The sequence below is a fragment of the Molothrus aeneus genome, chromosome 6 (genome assembly GCF_037042795.1).
Source record: "Molothrus aeneus isolate 106 chromosome 6, BPBGC_Maene_1.0, whole genome shotgun sequence".
NCBI classification, from domain to species: Eukaryota; Metazoa; Chordata; class Aves; order Passeriformes; family Icteridae; genus Molothrus; species Molothrus aeneus.
In genome coordinates, this window is record NC_089651.1 from 920,915 (window position 1) to 939,804 (window position 18,890).

Below are 18,890 nucleotides of genomic sequence, written 5' to 3' on the forward strand. Positions count from 1 at the left end.
ATGGACGCAGCAGGAAGCCTTGAGGAGAAGCATTTGCTCCCATCAGGATCTTCTCAGTCATCCTCAGGGAAAAGTCTGTGGGCTGCACAGAAGCCTTCTGTGGCCCCACGCTGGTCACGCATGAACATGCTTGTGCTCTGCTGGGCTTCCCCTCTGCTCTTTCTCCTGCCTCCCTGTATCGATGTTTGCATGTGCCCAAATCATTCTTGTCCTTTTTTTGTCTTTAAATTCTCTTTCAAGGGTAACTAAAGCTCTTCCTTCTATTCTTCATCTTCCTCCCTTTCCTGATTAGATGACTGTAGGAAAGGTCTCACGTGCAATTGGAGCTGTGGCTGAAGTTCTTGTAAATCTGTATGTGAATGATCACAGACCCAAGCCACAGCTTGAACTGGTAAGACTAAACCCACAAAGAAACAGTAACTTGACTTAAGAATAATGTTCCCAGAATGCCATCCTGACTTAAGACCCCAGATGTGGAGCACTTGAAGCCTTATGAAAGGTCTAATACTTTATGAAAGAATCAAGTGCACATCGGCACAATGTTCTGATGGGAATGTTGCTCTCCACGTCTTCTATTTCTATTTCTATTTCTGTTCCTGAATTAAAACTTCAGGAGGCTTTTATTAAATGTAATTACTGTAGAATTAGTAACAGAAGACAATTATTACTCAGGGTGGCTTCTAAGGAAAGTTTTGTGCAGTACATGCTTATGTAGTTATTTTTAACGCTCGAGTGCTGAATCACTGTGCCTTCTTTTGAAGAGGGCTGTTTCTCAACTCTGACACTGTTCTGTGTTGAATTCAGAAGCGGTCTCTGGACAGAGCTGCAGGTTCTTGCCCCATTCCTCATTTTCCATCTGCCGCCTCCACCACTCAGGGCTGTCAAGTACTGGGAAGCCAAGTAAGGTGTTGTGTTGTGCTGATGACACTTTACTTACCAGCCAGCACTAAACTCAGTTGTTTCAGCTTCACTGTAACTATCTGATCTACTAACACCATGGTTTTAAAAGCACATCTGTGTGGTTTTCCATTTGCATGGTTGTTTGTTTGGAAAGATTCATGCTCTAAAATGATCCATCAGAGCAAAATGGATTACTAATAGCAGATCTGGAATAGAATTCTCAACTTTTAGGCAGAAGACTATGTGACAATGACAATTGTGAGTTCTACTTACCATTAAAAAATGGTTCCAAGGCTGCCTTTTGCTCACAAATGGAAGATGAGTTGTGTGGGCTGTGTGCTACTGTCTGAATGTGCCTTGGATTTTCCTCCTCCATCCTACATGTGGTACTTCTCCTGTGGCAGCGGAGATAGTGGAAGGGGAGGGAGGTGGTGATGGACGTGGCAGGCACAGCACACTCACCTGTACTGACCTGTACCCAACCATAATACAGTAATGCAAAGTAACACCCTCATACCTGCCTCTAATAAGAAAAGGAAAGTCCAGTGGCATCTAATCAATTTCTACTTCACTTTTCTGTACCTTTTGCACGTGTATGTAAGAGGGGATGAAATTTATGGCAATTAAAGAATGTTCATTACCAGCCTAATTGCAGCAAACTTTCAAAATAGTTTCATGTGGTTAATATGGATTGTATTTTGAATGCATAAAAAATGTTCTGAATGTGTATGGTAGGAAGCCAAGTGATTTTTAAAGCTAACCAAGCCCCAGGTTGGGCTGTGGTCTCAGGAGGAGCATGGCTGAGAGGGGAGGCAGGGCTGTGGCCATGGGAAGGGTGGAGCGTTTGAAGACTGCTTTTCCTCCTGGAACTTAAAGCACAAGCCTGCATTTTCCTCCAGATTGTGTCTGAACTGAGTTCAGGGTGTTTTTTTGCTTGGCTGCAGATGCAAGTCTGCTGTTTGAGGCTGGTGAGGTGTGTCTTCACCTTCTGAGGGAGACACGAGTCCTGGAGCCAGGACGGTGCAGGATGATGAGGGAGCACTCAGGGAAGATGTTGCTCTTGGACCTGAGTAATCAAAATGTTGGTGAACTCCCAGAGGGAAACTGGATGAAAGTCCAGCATCAAAGTCACCCCTTTAAAGTCCTTGTGATGTCTGATTTATTAATTTCTGCATAAACCTACAGAATTGGAATAATGAGTAATTAAAAAGCTGACTGATGCTTACTGTAATTTTGCTTGGAGGGTGCTGTGCAACCCTTCAAGAAGCTAAAGCAGCTTCCCCCTTCATAAGGATTTATATCGGGGTGTGGTGTGGAGCCACAGCTTTATGTTCTGTTTTTATCTTTGAACAGGGTTCTCTGCGAAAAGAATTCCCCAAGTCCATCGGGGGCAGTGACATCTGCTATTTCTGCAAGAAACGGGTCTATGTCATGGAGAGGCTGAGTGCAGAAGGCCACTTCTTTCACAGGGAGTGCTTCAAGTGTGAAATCTGTTCTACAACACTCCGCTTAGGAATTTATGCCTTTGATGTTGAAGAAGGTAATGGAGGAGCTATTTAGGAGTATTTTGAAATGTCTGAGATTGGTGCTCTTGCTGGAACTGAGGAGAAAGATCTGTCTCGGTAGCACGGTCAGGAGGAGGTCTGCCAAGTGTGCTGTTTGTGTCCCTACTGATCTTTGAGTCCTTGTACATGCAGTCCTAATTGTTCAGAAGAGTTGAGTTATGACAGACCTGAGCTGTAAATGAAGAAATCCTCAGTGGAAAATAAGTTGAGTGACCAAAATGCAATTTGTCAAATCACAGGTCAGAGTAAGGGAGGGGAAAAAAGGGGTGAGGTTTCTCCAATAATATAAAGTTATTCTTATCTCCATTCAAAACTGGCCATTAAATAACATGATCTATAAGGACAAGCCATAACAGTGGCAGATTTACATGGATGCAGGGAACGTAGGTTATTTCTGTTACAGTGTTATGGTCAGGAGTTGAAAGCAGTAGGACTGACCAAGCACAGTGTGATTTATTCCAGGCTCCAGGCTGCTGTAGAACAAGAGGTTCAGATCTTGGGTGCTTCATCCCACCTAAATCCTGGGGGTTTCCCCTTTTTTTTTTTCTGCTTGATGTCTTGTGTTGGTTTGTAACTTTGTATTTATGGGATGTTGTTTTTTTGCTGTTTATTAATCTTATACCTGAGAGGTAGATAAATGACCTTGTGTTACTGAACTAATGTGCAAATCTGTAAAAGAAACCTATTCAGAGGTGTCAGTCAGAATCAGTGCCAGGTTTCCCTTTCCTTTTGCCACCCAACTGTTCATTATCCTGGTTTCATTATTTTTTAATAGATGCAACAGTGATTTTTCACTCCATATATGTAGGATAGATAACATATCCTGTAACTGATGATTTTTCCCTCTTGTAGGTAAATTTTACTGTAAACCTCATTTTACGCACTGCAAAATCAGTACAAAACACAGAAAGAGAAGGGCAACAATACAGATCCATGGAAAGGTATGGAGAGATTTTATTGCCAATGCAATGCTGAGGCACCTTTATCTGGGGCAGGGTGAAATCCATATGTGTGTGTGTGTGGATGTTTTCTAACTCATGTGCAGTAAAATCAGTGCTAAAATACAAACCTCCTCCTTCTGTGAGTTTGGCCTATGTATTATTAATCTGGTTCTCAATGGAATTTAGCTTTTCTATGCAAAGTAAAGTTGAACTTAGGAGCAACTGGAAATGAAAATGTATGTAAAGACTTCAAGACAGTAGCAGAAACTGGACTTACATACTTCAGAAACATATTTAACACTTTTTATTTTTTAATGCTTTTCCTAAGGAGGCGATAGATGCATGGAAGAAAGCGGAAGCCAAACCCACAGAGATCACCACAGAAAGCAGTTTGTCCACTGCTAGCAGTCCAGAGGACAGGTCCCCAGGTATCCTGACTTCCTTCTTAGGGGGCACGCTAAGCTGGCCCCTGCGGGTGACCAGGGATCTGCTTGACATTCCCAGCCGCCTGTCTAACTGGATGCGTGGTTTCCTGCACGCTACCCACCTCCATTTCAGGGACAATGCATATAACTATACCTACCTGTACGAACTCCTGAGCCTTGGGGTGCCACTCCTCTGTGCTCTCCTAGAGGTACTCACTCACATGTACCGGGAAGCAGAGCTATCACTTGAAAACGTGCTTGAATGGGTGAAAAGATTCTGTAGGGTTTGAATCTTTCTGTGTGTCTTGCTCAGTTGTGCCTTTCAAATTTTCAAAATTAACAGCCTGGCTATTTTCTCAAGGGAAATTTTTGGTTTGGAGGGCTTTGTTTTTGCTCTTCGTGCAATGTGACGCATGACTTCATTGAATGGTGGATTCCTTCTGATAGAAGCGAGGTACAATTGAAATTTTCAACACAAAATGTACTGTATGTTAGAGCATGAAGGACAGTGTCCAAACACATTTCTAGAACATGGAGTCAGATGAAGGATATTTTCTAGATTATTTTTCCCCCTGTTTTATTCTGTGATCAGACTGTTGGAGAAGATGGTACATTTTGAAACCGTTTTTCTTCCTTTTCTGCCCAGCTTATTTTTTTCTTTTTTCAGTTAGACCATGAAAAAATATGTGTTCTTTCAGGAATATTTCTGACAAATGGCTGGGATTTGAAACCCGAGTAAAGCATATAGCTTTTTTTCCTTCTTGCTTTCATCTTTGCTCTAGGTTATGAGATTTTTACTTGTGTTAATATGTTTCAAAAAAATAGTGTACGTAATTCACATTGCTTCAAGTCAAATGCCTTTTACATTGCTTTACATGTGATGGATACCTTTTGTTGATAGTGGGTACTATCTGTTCTACTAATTTATTTGAAGTTTTTCAATAAATTTGAAGAGCAAATGATAGTTGAGTGAAGACTTGATTGAAATTTTAAGTCAAAGAAACTGGTAGAAAGAAATAGGCAGAACATTCCTCAAGTCAAGGCTTCCTCATTTGGTGGGTGATATGAGGCATATCAATTTATGGAGCACTCCACTGTAAATGAAGTTACTCCTGTTGTGCCTCTGGGCAGGCACTGCTCCCAGTCTCTTCTGGAATTTTTTAAAAATGCAGGTTTAGAACAAACATCAAAAGCCAAAAAATGTATTCTTAGGCGATAACTTCTTACTTGGGTAATTCATTTCAACGTGTGCAGCTGGTGGCAGAAAGGTGAAATTGTATTATCTGGAGCAGCAGATGAGTAAATTTCTTTCAGATGTCCCTCAACCTTAGACTAGATTCAGAAGGTTTACCTTAATCTGTTAAACATCAAGGACACAGTGACATCCCAATGCTCATTACTTTCAGCCTAGTTAGCCAGCGAGGTAAGCATGCTCCCTGCCTTTCAAGTACTTATTTATATTCAGAAGTTTACCAGGAAATAGGTAAATCCAATATGTGTAGCCTAAAATGAAAAGCATCTGTAGCATTTTTTTGTAGCCAGAAGAATGTGGCATAAACAATAGGAAATACTGTTGCATTCAGTTAGTACCAAAATTGAGGATCACCTGCTAGTGGTCTCAAATGACCGTGCTGCCTATGGGCTGGCAGGCCTTGGGGTTTGTTGTTTTGTTTTGATTTGATTTGATTTCCTATAATGTGGGAAAAGATAATTTGAATTGTTTTGCCTCTTAGGTATGAAAAGGAAATGTGTCTGCTGTTTAAAATAAATGACAAACTGGATCTTCCTTCTAGATAGTTTGACTTTCTTTAAACTATGAGGATGAGCTTTTCACATTTTAGAGTGGTTATGTATTTTGGGGTAAAAATTGTTATTTTTATGCACAGAACTTGAAAAAGTGCTTGAAGAAAATTATTAGATATAAGGTAGCATTCCTTTGACAAAAATTGCCTTTAATGCTCAAACATGTATTTAGCCAAACTTTGCTATGACATTGAGTGGATGCAGCAATAATTACAGTTACATGGTGGCCATCTGTATATATGTAATGTATCTGTACCTTTCTTACAGCATTTAAAAAACCTGACCTGGAAACACTGTATTATCTTTAATTATTTTCTAATGATAGAAACTGTTTCACCCTAAAAAGGAGGAAGTCTGCAGTGTAGTTACTCCTGCAACACAGCAAACTGCTGGGCGGTTGAGTTTCCAAATTTGGGCTGCTATCAATTTTGGTTTCAGTTTGTCAATAGGAGAGTCTTTAGGAACACTTCTTCCTAAAGTTTTCTCCTGCTGTTTACTATGGCAGAGAGAGCATAATGGTAAACGTAGGGAAAATGGTGATGTACAAGATTTTTTGTAGAAGATGTCGAAGATTTCCAAGAAACTTGGAAATCTCTGGCCAATGAACTTAAACCAAATGAATCTTACTAGTAGAAAGTATAAAAACAAGATTAAAAAAAAATAAAATATGGTATTGATTTTATACAGATTTGTATAATGGGGCATAAATCCCTACATTTCCACAACAGAGTTCAGGAACTTGTGTAATGAAAATATTTTCCTGAGGAATCTTAACTACCATGCATATTCCACTGGGATTTTGCAGATGATTCTGTTGGGAGGGTTATTTTATTGGTATTAGTCCAATTGCTCGATTTTTTGACTTCTTCATCTTACTGTTCTGCTAGTAATACTCATACCTGCTTGTCCTCATTGATAATTGAATGAAAAAAGGCAGTTCCATTTTGGCCAGTTATTTTTTGTACCAATGTAATCTTCCTGATGCTTTCCTACATAACCAAGTGAAGTTCTGTGTTTTCTTCCCTGCTGTCTTCTCTGCCAATCTCCCTCATTGCTTTTAGTCCAATTCAACATTCCGGTGCTGCACCCGCTCACTGGCTGAAGCCTTTCTGCTCTCAGGTGATTTTTTTTCCAGTTCCAAAATTACATAACTAACCCTGTTGTTTGAAAGCATTTCATTGTGTGTTCTTGGTTTGTTTTTTTTTTTTTTTAACTGTTGGAGCAATCTGTGTGTCTGGTATATTAATGGAGCTTTGGCATGATTATTTAACCTGTTGCTGAGTTCACAGTTCTAGAAAAAGTAATGTTTTTCTCTCTGTGTCTGTGCATGTGCGCTTCCCTGTGTCTTTAAGGTAAGTTAGGCAGTAAAGGATTTCTTGAAAGAACTTGTTAAAGCCTTATTTCTTTCAAAGAACTGAAGGAAAGATCTAAAATAAGGTCAGGGTGTGATTGCCCAGCTGATTCTCCGGGTTAACATGAGCACCTGTTTGCACTGAGCTCACACACCCAATGAGCAAGCAGTGTCTGAGCACTTCCCTGCTTTCCTACTGGAAAAGTGTGGTGTAAAAGGTTCTGTAGGCAAAGTAGCCTAAACTATGCAAGTTCTAGTCTTCCACCCCAAGTGACATTGTAGACAGGCCTAAAATTGACTGTTATTTTACATACGTCATAAAGGTAATAAGTTCAAAGTGCATGTGCTTCTCAGGCTGAACTACCAAACTACTACTTGGGTTTGGGTGGTTTTATTGCCTGGGCCTTGCCTGGCACTCTGATGATTGCGTTTCTCTTGCTGCACGAGACGTTGCCGCCCCTCTCCATGACCAGCTCCCCCCATTGTTTTGTGTGTATTTTTTACATAAGGTCCAGTTTGTATAATCACTAGGTGACAATCTAGAAGGGGAAATGAAACCCAGCAAGAACCAAGGGCTTAGGCTGACTAGGAAGTACACTGAGGGTCTGGCTGATGTGGTCATAACCCAGCTGTCCCTGCCGAGGACCCCTCTCAAGGGGAAGGGCCTTTGGGAATTGATCTTAGGAGCAGTTTTAGGAGGGGCCAAACATCCTCTGCCATCTGCTCCATTTCACACACCTCAGCCAGGAATGTGGAAGACAGCAGGGCCAGAGCCCTTATCTTGCTGGTCTGCACATTTGCACGACTCAGCCACTTGTATTTATTTGTGTGGGTATCCTAAAATGACTCGATGGCTCTGAAAGTCCCCACGCTGTGCCCACACAGAATCTCTCAGTGTTTCAAACGTCATTTCCTGCACAAATGGCTGGGATGTGACTCCCAGTGTATTTCAGGGCTGCAGTGTGTTGTTACAAAGCTCAGCATGCTTTAATATGAAGGTCATGACATAAAGGTCTGCCATTTCAAACCACTTCCTATTGCTGTGTTTTTTACTCTCTGTTGCAGAGTCTTCCTTCTCTTCCTGCTCAGTGAGGATTCTGTCCTTCTCCTCCTAAATCTTCTGTCTTCATTTTACTTTATAATCTTAACTGAATATTTTTATGAAATAGTTTTTAACTCTGTATTTAAATTTTCACATGGAAATTCTGTATTTTGCACATGGTGAAAATTGTTTTAGCTTTATTTATGATATCTGCTGTAAACAAAAATAAATGTAGTTCTTTATAAGTCTCCTTGTTTCATCTCTTCCTTTTATAAAGATTTCCTGGGTACAGAGACTTAGTGACTTCACGCTGGTTTTGCACCTTCCTCTTGTGGTGGATGCTGTGGTGTTACCCTGCTTGTGGCCCGAGCAGAGGCCCCAGAGTTTCCCTGTGGTGGTGTCTTTGCATGTGTGTCCCTTGTGATGCACATCAAGGTCCCTGAGGAGTTGTCCAAGGTGACTGGTGCTGGGATTTACCCTTCCTGGGGATGAGGAGCTGGTGTTGGTGGGCATGGGGCACACACAAACAGCACTGTCCTCCTCTCTTTGGCCTCTGCTACCTTTCCTTACACTGTTATTTTACATATTAACATATATCATAAAGGTAATAAGTTAATGTGTTTGGATTTTTTGTTGTGTTCAGGAAAAGCAGGTAATAACCCAGGATAAATCTTTACCTTTGCTATTTGCTCTGGAGTGCTCTTCCCAGTACCTGCTGGACCCCTGGAAGCTGAAGCTGGTGGTGACCCATTGCCTGTTAACAGTTGCCTTGCTTTATTTAATTACTCTTTTAAAATTTTATTTTAATTTTTGTATTTTAAGCTGGTGGTGGAATTCTTTTTAAACAGCAGGTTCTCCAAAAGAACTTTCCTAAGTCTTCCTCCTCTTCATTTTCTTTCTTTTGCCTACTCTGCAATTCTTAAGCTATAATCTCTTCCTTTGCATTTCAAGAAAAAAACCCCAAACAAATCCCAGAAAGACTAGTTCCAAGAGTTTAATGGAAAGATTGTGTGGTTTTATTTTTTTTCTTTAATGAATTAAAACTGAACCTCACTGGGGTTGTTTGAATGACAGAAATGATTTTTTTAAAATTGTTGCTAAAGACAACATCATTGCCAAAGAAGAGCAAATGTTATTCTCAATGAACTAGTCCATCTTCCCTGCCAAAGAAAAAGCCACCAGGCACAGTTAAAAGTTTGCTGTCCGAGGGGAAGATGATATCCATTATGAAAACATGGGGCAACAAATACCACTGAGGACAATACTTGGCACTTGATTGTATCAGACAAAGCAATTGGGGTAAAACTGAATTTGCTCTATGCACAGTTTACAGTTTTAGGCTGAGGCAGTGACAGGGAAATATCAGAAGAGCATTTTTGCTTGCAGAAGGTGATGATTTGTGTGGCACTGAAGTGTTGAGAGGCATCAGCTGTTCATGCTGTTCTCATAAAGTTTCACTCATTCCTGCTGAAATAACAGTGCAATAACTTGGAACTGGGGTAACCTTAGAGCCTGAGTTTATTTGTCCCAGAGGTGCAGAAGGTCCAGGCAGTCACATCACTAGGCAATCCTGTCAGCAGGGGCATCACCTTGCAGGAGACAGCCCATGCACTCGTGGGCAAGGCAGGACACAGTGTATGGATAAGAAATAAAACAGACAAAATGATCAGTGTGAGAGGAGGAAGTTTGTGTTGGTTCCCTTGCTCTTGGTCAAAATTATTACCCAATAAAGCCACACATTCCCTGTTTTGCTGCTGGTGGTGCTGCTGAAGGGAGAGCCTGGTGGGTTAAGGGCTGTGTGGATGTAACAAGCTGATTTCAGACTCCTTCTCTTGCCGTGTGAGCAGAGCTCCCTGTGAGCAGGAGACCTGCATCTTCCTCCTGCTGTGCCCTGGAGTTCTCTGCAGAGCCTGGGGTGCTCCCAGCCCCAGGGCTGTCAGCAGTGCCCCAGAGCTGGGGTGCTGTGTCCCTCTGCAGAGCCCAGGTGTTTACATGAGAGGCAGGCAGGCTGCTCCTTGGGGCTCACCCACAGCCCCTGCTTTGGGAGCAGGGAACACCAATGCCTCTTTGCCCAGTTAATGCCCTCTAAGACCTGATGGCACAGATGCCATTCCAGCATGAAAAGGGCAGAGGTGACACTGGCAGGCTCAGGAACTGCTCTCTTTCCTCCTCTTTACACTGCTTCAAATGGGTTCTGAGCTTGTCTGTTGCCACAAGGCCCATTTGGATTGAAAATAAGTACAGCGATGTGCCTATTTTCTTTATTAAATTTCTTTTTTTGAAAAGCCAGGCTAACCTTTCATTCTCAAAGCCAAGCAGCATTAGCTGCCTAGGTGTCTGTTAATGAAAATCAAACATGTCAGCATTCACTAAAGGTAACCCACCTTTATTATAGTTGTGCTAAGCCTTTAAAATTAAAAAGATCTTGCAGGTTTTAAACATACTTGATTTGAATAGAAGAATACAGACAAAACTTCTGAAAATTGCTCAAATTCAAACACCAGCCTTTCATTAACTCTACCAAGAAGAGTAATTTCTGCTCCTCTGAGTTTCTTCTAAATTGCTACAGCTGTAAATGCCAGTGAGAGTTGCTTCTGTGTGTCTTCCAACCTCAAGCAAAGACTATGATCTGCATTTTTCCACAGCATTATGGCAATTAGTTACTATAATTTGCTTTAATTCACTTCTGGCTCACTCATTCCTCACATTCCAGTCAAAACATTGAGTTTTGAAATGCACTGAGTTCTGCATTAATATTTATGTTTTCGAAGACATGACGTGTTTGCAGATGACTTGATTTTTTTTTGCCTGAAAGATCATGTCACTGAAGATAAGAAGACATTATGTATTAATGCCCGGTGCAGGTATACATACTAGTCCTGTAAATATTTCCCCAAGTTTCTTTCCTTTTCTGCATGAACTGTGCTCACATAAAAAGAAGGGAGGCTTTACTCTCATCAGGTGGTGGGCTCCAAACTTGTTTGAAATTGATGGAATTTCTGAACTGTTTTTTTGAAATGTGAAATGATGACATTTCTGTGTTGCTATAGTATTGAATTTGCCCTCGCAGCATTTGTTCTGCAGGTATTCATTCATAACTTTAAGGTTTTTGGTGCTTTGAATCTGTGTCCAAAAATACTATTTTGACGGACACTGGAAACTGATGGTGTTGTTGCTGCACTCCAAATTCATAATTAATACATGCCTTAATATACCAGACTAACACAGATTGCTCTAATTAAATATATATTTACTCTAAAATGATAGAAATAGTGTGCTATCATAGCAGGTTTTGTTTGAGATTCAATTTTTCCTAAAGACACCTATTCAGTATGTCTAATAGGTTTCCTCTGAGTTGTTTTTTTTTTTTTCTCCTTTGTCAATTTTTGTTCAGTTTGTATTAGCACATAAATGTGCACTGTCCCCTCAGATGCATTAAAAAATCATGGCTGGCTCTGAGAGCTCCACATTCCATGGTTTTATTTTGTGCCAGAATTCAGAAGTGTTTGTTTATGAAGTAGGTGATGGAGACCTGGAGAAAGTGTTTTGCTGCTGAGGAACTTGTGTAGGTGCTGGCATGGGCTCACAGGAGAGGGAGGAGAGATGGTCTCCTGGCATGGGGACAGGAGGAGGGGGCTCATCCCTGCATCAGGGATGGAGAAGAGGTGGCAGGAAAGCCTCTGTAGGCAGTGGTGGTTGGAAGGCAGGCAGCTGATCTGACGCTCAGTGCCACCCCATGGATAATGGGAGCAGCAGTTCCCTTCACTCTTTGCCACGTGTTGGCCACAACAAAGTGGAAATTGCTTCTGTTAGAAGTATGAGGAAGAGGAAGAGGAGTTGTGGCAAGAACTGAAATCTGTGAAATGTCAGCCATCCTACCTTTTGTAGGAATCCTTTTCCAAGGGGAAAAACCTCCCTGGTGGTATCTCAGGTGAGATGAAAAGTCGAAGTTGGGACAGGACATCAGTTTGGGAATGCTGCTGGAAGCTTGATAGTCTCCTAAGGCAGATCTGTGGGACACCTCAGTGGGATGTCTTCCTTCAGAGTTTCCAGCTGTGACAGAGACAGTGCTCCCTTGCAGCCTTGTGTGTTTTGAGCTCAGGCTGCAGGATGCAGCTGAAGCTCTGACAGCTCTGAGCTTGAGTTTCACTCGTGTGGGCTGCTGAGCCCTGAATTTCAGCAACACCAAGGTCTAACCAAGCTGGAGGTGTTTTCCCATTCCCTCTGCCAGTCCCACGTGGACTGTGCTTTCCTGGACAGTGCTTTCTGCTCGGGACCTTGCCCCTGAGCTCACCAGGTCCGTTTCAGCTGTGCTTGCTCAGCTCTGCTGTTGCCACACCTTCCTTCTGTCCCCACAGCTCTCCTGAAGCCCTGCTGTTTTGTAAGCTGGACTCAGATTGCTTTTTTGGTTTATTGCACAGTGAGAAGTCAGGCAGTAAAGCGGGCTGGGTGTGCTACAGATCAATTTGTGGTCTGCTGACTGATGCCGGTGTGTGATGCCAGCTGGTGTTTGCTTTCACCATCAGAGCTGCCCACGTTTGTGAGTGACTCCACTTCAGAGCTGCCCAGTGCTGTCAGTGCCTGAGTCAGCAGCTCCATACAAGGCCAGGCAGGGTGCACTTGCCCTGTGGATGAGTGATGAGGTGACACAGTGCAGTGGCAGGCCAGGAGCCTCGGGGTTGCCAGCGGGGAACGCAGGATGCCAGTGAGGCTGGAGCCTGGAATGGGGGCCCTGTGCTGTGTGGGGCAGCTGCACAGCAGGGAGGGTGAGCCCTCTGCCAGCCCTGGGTGCCAGGCACCCACACCCTGCTGAGCAGAGCAGTGCTCTGTGTTTTGGTGGTGCCTTTCAGCTGGGGACCAGGAGGTCCTGTGCCAGTGCTGAGTGGCTGGGGCTGTTTGGGTGAGTGCTGTTGTACTGTTCCTGCTTCACAGCCCTCAGGGTGTGCCACAGGTGGAACAACAGCACATCCCCACTGCAGGCTGGGACAACTTATTCAGGAGGTTTCATTCTTCCTCCCTGTCCCCCAAACAAGGTCCATAAGGAATTGTTTCTTGTCTGCTTTTCCACAGCTGTGGAGCAGGGGTGGAGCTGTCTGCCCTCAGGGCAGCTGTGGCAGGGTCCCCTTTCACTGCCAGCAGCAGGGAGGGATAATTTCTTGTCCCCTCTGAGGCCCTGCCGGGGCATCTCCACCTGGTCAGCCCCCAGACCTTGTGTTTGGTGTGTGGGGACCCCCAGCCTGGGCAGATCAGGAGTTCTTGGAGTTGTTTTCCGGAGCACCCTCCCCATAAATACTTTGTTCCTGACCACCAGTACCTTGAGTGTGTTGTAGGCCAAAGAAGAAAGGTAGATATAATTTTAAAATCTGTTGTTTCCTGCCTCTGTTCATGCTTTTCATCTGCCTTCAGTGATGCTCTCTTGGTTTGTGTGAGCTTTCATACTTTGGTTGACTTGGTGAGGTTCACTCCCCCTTTCCTCTTATGTGGGGCTCCCATTTGGTCTGACTCACTTTAGCCAAGAAATCCCACAGGATTTGCTTAAAAATTAATTCCCCTCACATGACCTAAAACCAGCTAAAGAGGAGGAGGGAGGAGAAATGGGAACATTTCCTGCTGTTTGTGGCCCAGCAGCATCCTCTTGATGGGGAGCTGGCTGCAGCTGCCTTGCTTGGGGATTTTCACTGGAGCATCTTTGACCATTTTTGTCCGTGCTGGAGAGAGGCACGTGGGGAGCAGCCACTCCTGAGAGGAGCTGATCAAAGCCAGCTGCCCTGGGCCAGCTGGTGTCCGAGCTGCTTGGCTGCTAGCAGCGAGGGGAATGGTTTTGGGCAGAGCCCAGGCTTTGTGCCATTGTGGGCAGCACGTGCTCTGCCCGAGGCGGGGAGGAAGCGGCTGGCCCGGTCCAGCTGCCCCAGCAGGAGCTTGGCTCTGCCTGAAGCTGGCAAGTTCCCAGGGCCGTGTCACCTCTGTGCCAGGTCACAGCAGTGGGATCTGCCTTGGCACATGAGTCAGGAGCAGCAGCAGCCGGGCTGGAGTCGGGCTGCCTTGTGGGGCAGGACTGGCAGCACACACAGCATCTCCTGCTCATACCTGGTGCCAGGGCAGGCTGCTTTGTGGGGCAGCACACACAGCATCTCCTGCTCATACCTGGTGCCAGGGCAGGCTGCTTTGTGGGGCAGCACACACAGCATCTCCTGCTCATACCTGGTGCCAGGGCAGGCTGCTTTGTGGGGCAGCACACACAGCATCTCCTGCTCATACCTGGTGCCAGCCCTGGCACTGGGGGCACTGGGATGCTGCAGTGATCAATGCCTTGCACATGGGGATCAGAGAAGGTGTCCTGGGTGGGTAGAGCTAAGCCTCTTTAGGGCTTAGGGCAGCTTCTTTGGCACAGCTGCAGTGGCACACTGCTGCTGGGCATGTTTCTGAAGGGGACCCGTGCCAGGGACTCCCAGGGTGTTTCCATCAGCTCAGCAAGGCCCATTGTAATGACACCTCCGAGCAGGGTGTCACTGCAAGCTTTCAGGCTGCAAGAATATCCATGTAGCAAGTGTTTCTAACAGGCAGCACAATACAGACAAGGAAGGTCTCTCCACTGCTGTATTGCACTGTCAGCTTTGCCCCTGTACCTGAGGAATAAAGGCAACCCAAAGTATTAGCAAAACCTCTTGAGATGCCAGAGGCCCTGACCCCACATCCCAGGAGATTTCTCTGTTCTTGTTTCTGGACCTTGGGATGACTTTGGCTCTCCAGATGGGTTGATCCAAGGCATGGTTTTGGAAGAATTTCCATTAGGAAAGGTAATAACTGTGGGGACATCAGGTTTCATTGCCATGTTCCTGCCTTGGGCACGGAGCCTTTGCAGGACAGTGATGCTGCATGAAGGCCCTGTTAGATGCTGAAGTGTATCCAGACTGAGGTTGAGGCCATTACAAAAGTTATTTAAAAAAAAAAAAAAGTTAAAAATGCTTTTTAGGTTATGGTGGATAATCACTCTGTAAGCAATGTGAATTTTACAAGCCTGTCATTGAGAGAATCAGGGTTGCACTGAACTTTGAGCAAGCAGAAGAGCTGTGCTGAGTTTGCCTGCTTTTGGTTAGCAAGACAATGCCTTCAGCCCCTGAGCTTCCTGAAGGGCTCAGCTAGGAAAAGCATCTCCAGAGAGATGGAGGGAAAGGTCTTTTTTAATGTCTTTGTGCCTCACTGCTGCATCTCTGACTAATTCAAGGCCTGGTGCAGACATTTCTGTCTTTAATGCAAAGATGAGCTGGCACAACATTGAATTAAAACACTTAGCATGACACTTAATGGAGAGAAAAACTATGTTTTAAAGGGAAGGGGTTTGTATCTTCATCTGTCCTTGGGGTCTGCAGGGGCTCTTTGGCCAAGCCCATGGATTGGAGTCAGGTTTGACCAGCCCTGACCTCTGGGTGAGAGCCAACCCAGGTACAAGCCCTGCAAGCTGAAGCCTTAGGAATACTTCTCAGTTACCACAGGGCTTAGCTAAATCCTTGCCCTGTAAGGAAAACAGTCATTTCTCTGCCCATGTGAGGAGGCCGAGGTGAGTTTTGAAATGCAGACAAAGGAGAAATTGTTTTTATCCACATTTTTCATCGTGTTTGAGTGGGAAGGCCAGATGAATATGTGATTGTTCTGTTCAAATCACTGGCTGTGTTGCTGCTCTTAAGTAGCTGAAGGGCAGCTAAGCTTCACTGCTTGCATAAAAAAAAAATTAAAACCCCAACCACCAAACAAGCAAACAAACAAAAAACCCCACAAACTCTAAAGCCATGTTCTTTGCTCTAAATGCAAGTCAGTCAAAGACTGGGGCAGGGTTATGGATGAGAAGGATCACCATATGTGGGTGACAGCAGAGTCAGGAGGAAGTTAACAACATCTGAAGGAATGGAAAACGTGAATTCCTTTAATCCTATCAGCAAGTTGGAGCTGTGTGCACGCAGACCGTAGAGCAGCACGGCCACCCCGAGCTGTGCTGGCTGCAGACCTGCAGCTCCTGGCCAGGCAGAGCAAGGCTGCCCTCAGCCCTGCCCCAAGGCACAGGCAGGGTTTGGGATGGGCACACTGCCTGCTGGGCTGCCTCGGGGAGCTGCAGCACCCAGGGAGGGCACAGCACTCGTGTTCCAGGCTTCCCCTTGAGCCGCTGCTGAGGGGCGGGTGTGACAGACCTGCTCTGACCATGGCACAGGGCTCACACCTTCCCGCAGCGCCTTGTCCTGCTCCTCCAGCTTGTTATAAAGGAATTAGCGATTTGGTTAATAAGGAGAATTTATTCCATAATGAAAATACAGTGGTAAAAAGGCCACAGGCAAAGATGAGATCGGCACTGAACCAGGCTGACAGCGTTGGGTGAGACACGGGGGGCGCTATGGCCCCTCTCCTCTGCTGTGCATCACCAAGAGACAGCTGTCACCAAGTCTTTTTTATACATTTTCAAGCTCTGAGGGTTGCTGGGAAGGGTTTCCTGCTTTCTTATGTTGATCTTATCCTCCTAGCATATTCATGTAGTTTTTCCTTCCTTGTCATCACTCTTGCTGAGAGTTTCCCGAAACTGGTAAATAATTCACCTGGTTAGAGGAAAATCTCCTGCAATGGACATTCTAGGAGACACAGATTTATTGATAATGCACATCCAATGCATATTGCTGGGGTTTGGTCAGATGAATAATCCTCTGGAATCAACATTTCTGGAGATGAATATTCAGGCTAGGATCTTGGTGCATATCGCTGTAATCTCATCAGAGGGAATTTCCCCAGAATCCTCCTTTGGCATGCCAGGATTTTCATCAGGTGAGATTACTGTAGCCTCAGCACGAATTTATACATATCATCTATTACAAGCCCCCTTCCCTGGGTCAATTGGGTGTTTAGGCCAAGGATTAGCAGGGCCTCCAGCCCAAAGTGTGCTGTGGAGCAGGCAAATTCCCTGCTGGAAGTCTGTAGGATGCTGAGGCAACAGGGAGTGGGAAGTGTGGAGTGAGCAGGGTGGAAATGAAGTAAGACTTTACACAAATGCTATTTTGAGGGACTGTTTCCTGAGGACTGGGGCTTCCTCTGGTGAGGCCCCGTGCTGCCAGGCAGAGGTCATGGCACCCGTCTGCACAGCAGGAAACAGGGCTGTGCCTGTTCCATCCTGCACACGCCATGCCTCTGCAGCTTTTACTTTAGATAAAGCTCAGTTCCTCTGACTCAGCCTCTTGGCTTCTAGTCAAAAATCTCCTGTCCTGCGGAGGAAATGATTAGGGTGCTGGAGCATCTCTCTCATGAGGACAGGCTGAGAGATTTGAGCCTTGAGAACAGATGACTGAGAGGGACTTAATCAAAGTCTATCAGTATCTGAAGGGGGGGTGAAAAGAGGGCAGAGCCAGGCTCTGCTCAGTGGTGCTGAGCACTAGGACAAGAGGCAATGGACAGAAATTGGTGCAGGGGGTTCCACCTGAACATGAGGAAGAACTTCTGTACTGTGCAGTGGCTGTGCAGGTTGCCCAGGGAGGGTGTGGAGTGCCCCTCACTGGAGATACTCAAGAGCCAGGCTCAGACTTAGGAAAGCACTCAAGCAGCAGTGGCCTGAAGTCCTTCACTAGCATTCTGAGGTCCTGGCAGTCTCAACATGCACTATGGTGGGAATCAGGGCACTGAGGTTTACAGCCTGCTTTCCACCCTGAAGTCAGAATTCCAGAAAATCAGGGTCTTCCTGCTCAGCCTTGCTGTGCTGACATCTCACTGAGGACCTTGGTGGTGCTGCAAGGATGGGTGGCTGTTCAGGATTCAGGGAGATCTGTGAGGCTGGAACTTTCTGAATGACCTGCTTCTAATTTAGCCTAACATCTGTCCAGCAGCAAAAATGTGTGCCTCACCTTTGTGTAAGTACTCAGCCTCTGGGCTGATTCAGCAAAAATTAGTTCACATAGCCCTTCTTCTCTAACTGTGCATAATAAGAGCTGTAAAGAAGTCCCAGATTTCTTTTTGAATGCTTTGTTTGTATCAGAACATAACTTCTGCTTTTGGACCCTCCTCAAATGTGAGTAGCAGTGCTGACCCATGGCACAGTGGCAGTGGTGGCTGCCTGGATGTGCCTGCACTGCTGAGGGGGAGCAGGGAATCACTGCCAGGTGGGCTCCAGGCCTGGGGAGCTCTGGACTTTTGTTTGGATTGGCCACACTGTCCCCCATGGTGCTTACACAGGCTGGCAGCAGCGCATCCCTGCTGCCTGAGCTCGCTGCAGAGCCCTTTGCAAACTCTGCTGCTTCGTCCTCAGAGCCCACAAAACACCCCAGTGATCTGGGACATCTGGGACATCTCTGCTTTCTGTTTGAGCCTCTTAGCTGAGGTGCAGCCCTGTGATGAGGGACAGAGGTTCTGACATGAAACTTTCCAAGTGCCCTGCAGTGCTGGAGTTCACGTGCCCATGTGGGTGTCCCATGCACTGAAACACCAAGGTGGTCCAGTCTCTGCTTTGATGGAGCTGAGTGCAACGTAATTTATTCCATTTATATGTCTAATCCAAATATTGATAAAATATGTTAGTAAGGAGTGGGTTTGCTTTCAAGTCCTAGAGTGGTTTGAGTGGGAAGGGATCTACAGAGGACTAGTCCAACCCCCTGCCATGGGCAGGGGTGCTGGTCTTGAACCTGCTTGGCATCACTGTGGATGTAAACTTAACTTGCTCAGAAAGGACTCTGCTGTTTTAGCAGCCTTCTGGGAGGGTCAGCTCCTGGGTGCAGAGTTCAAGAAGGGGAGAGGTTGTGATGCCAGAAAGAAATTTACAAAAAAAAAAAAAAAGAAAAAAAAAAGAAAAAAAAAAGAAAAAAGAAATCTAACTCTTCAGAGAGATAATGGTGCCATCCA

At 45.1% G+C, this 18,890-nt stretch overlaps 1 protein-coding gene across 1 annotated transcript in view; it reads left to right on the forward strand.

Annotated features, from left to right (window-relative positions):
* Positions 1 to 18,890, forward strand: part of MICAL2 (microtubule associated monooxygenase, calponin and LIM domain containing 2) — a 118,765-nt gene that overhangs the window by 68,201 nt on the left and 31,674 nt on the right. Inside the window, exons 21-25 of the mRNA XM_066552501.1 lie at positions 293 to 391; positions 805 to 900; positions 2,254 to 2,440; positions 3,318 to 3,406; positions 3,735 to 3,834. Coding sequence (XP_066408598.1) covers positions 293 to 391; positions 805 to 900; positions 2,254 to 2,440; positions 3,318 to 3,406; positions 3,735 to 3,834 — 571 coding nt within the window. The remainder of the gene's footprint in view (positions 1 to 292; positions 392 to 804; positions 901 to 2,253; positions 2,441 to 3,317; positions 3,407 to 3,734; positions 3,835 to 18,890) is intronic.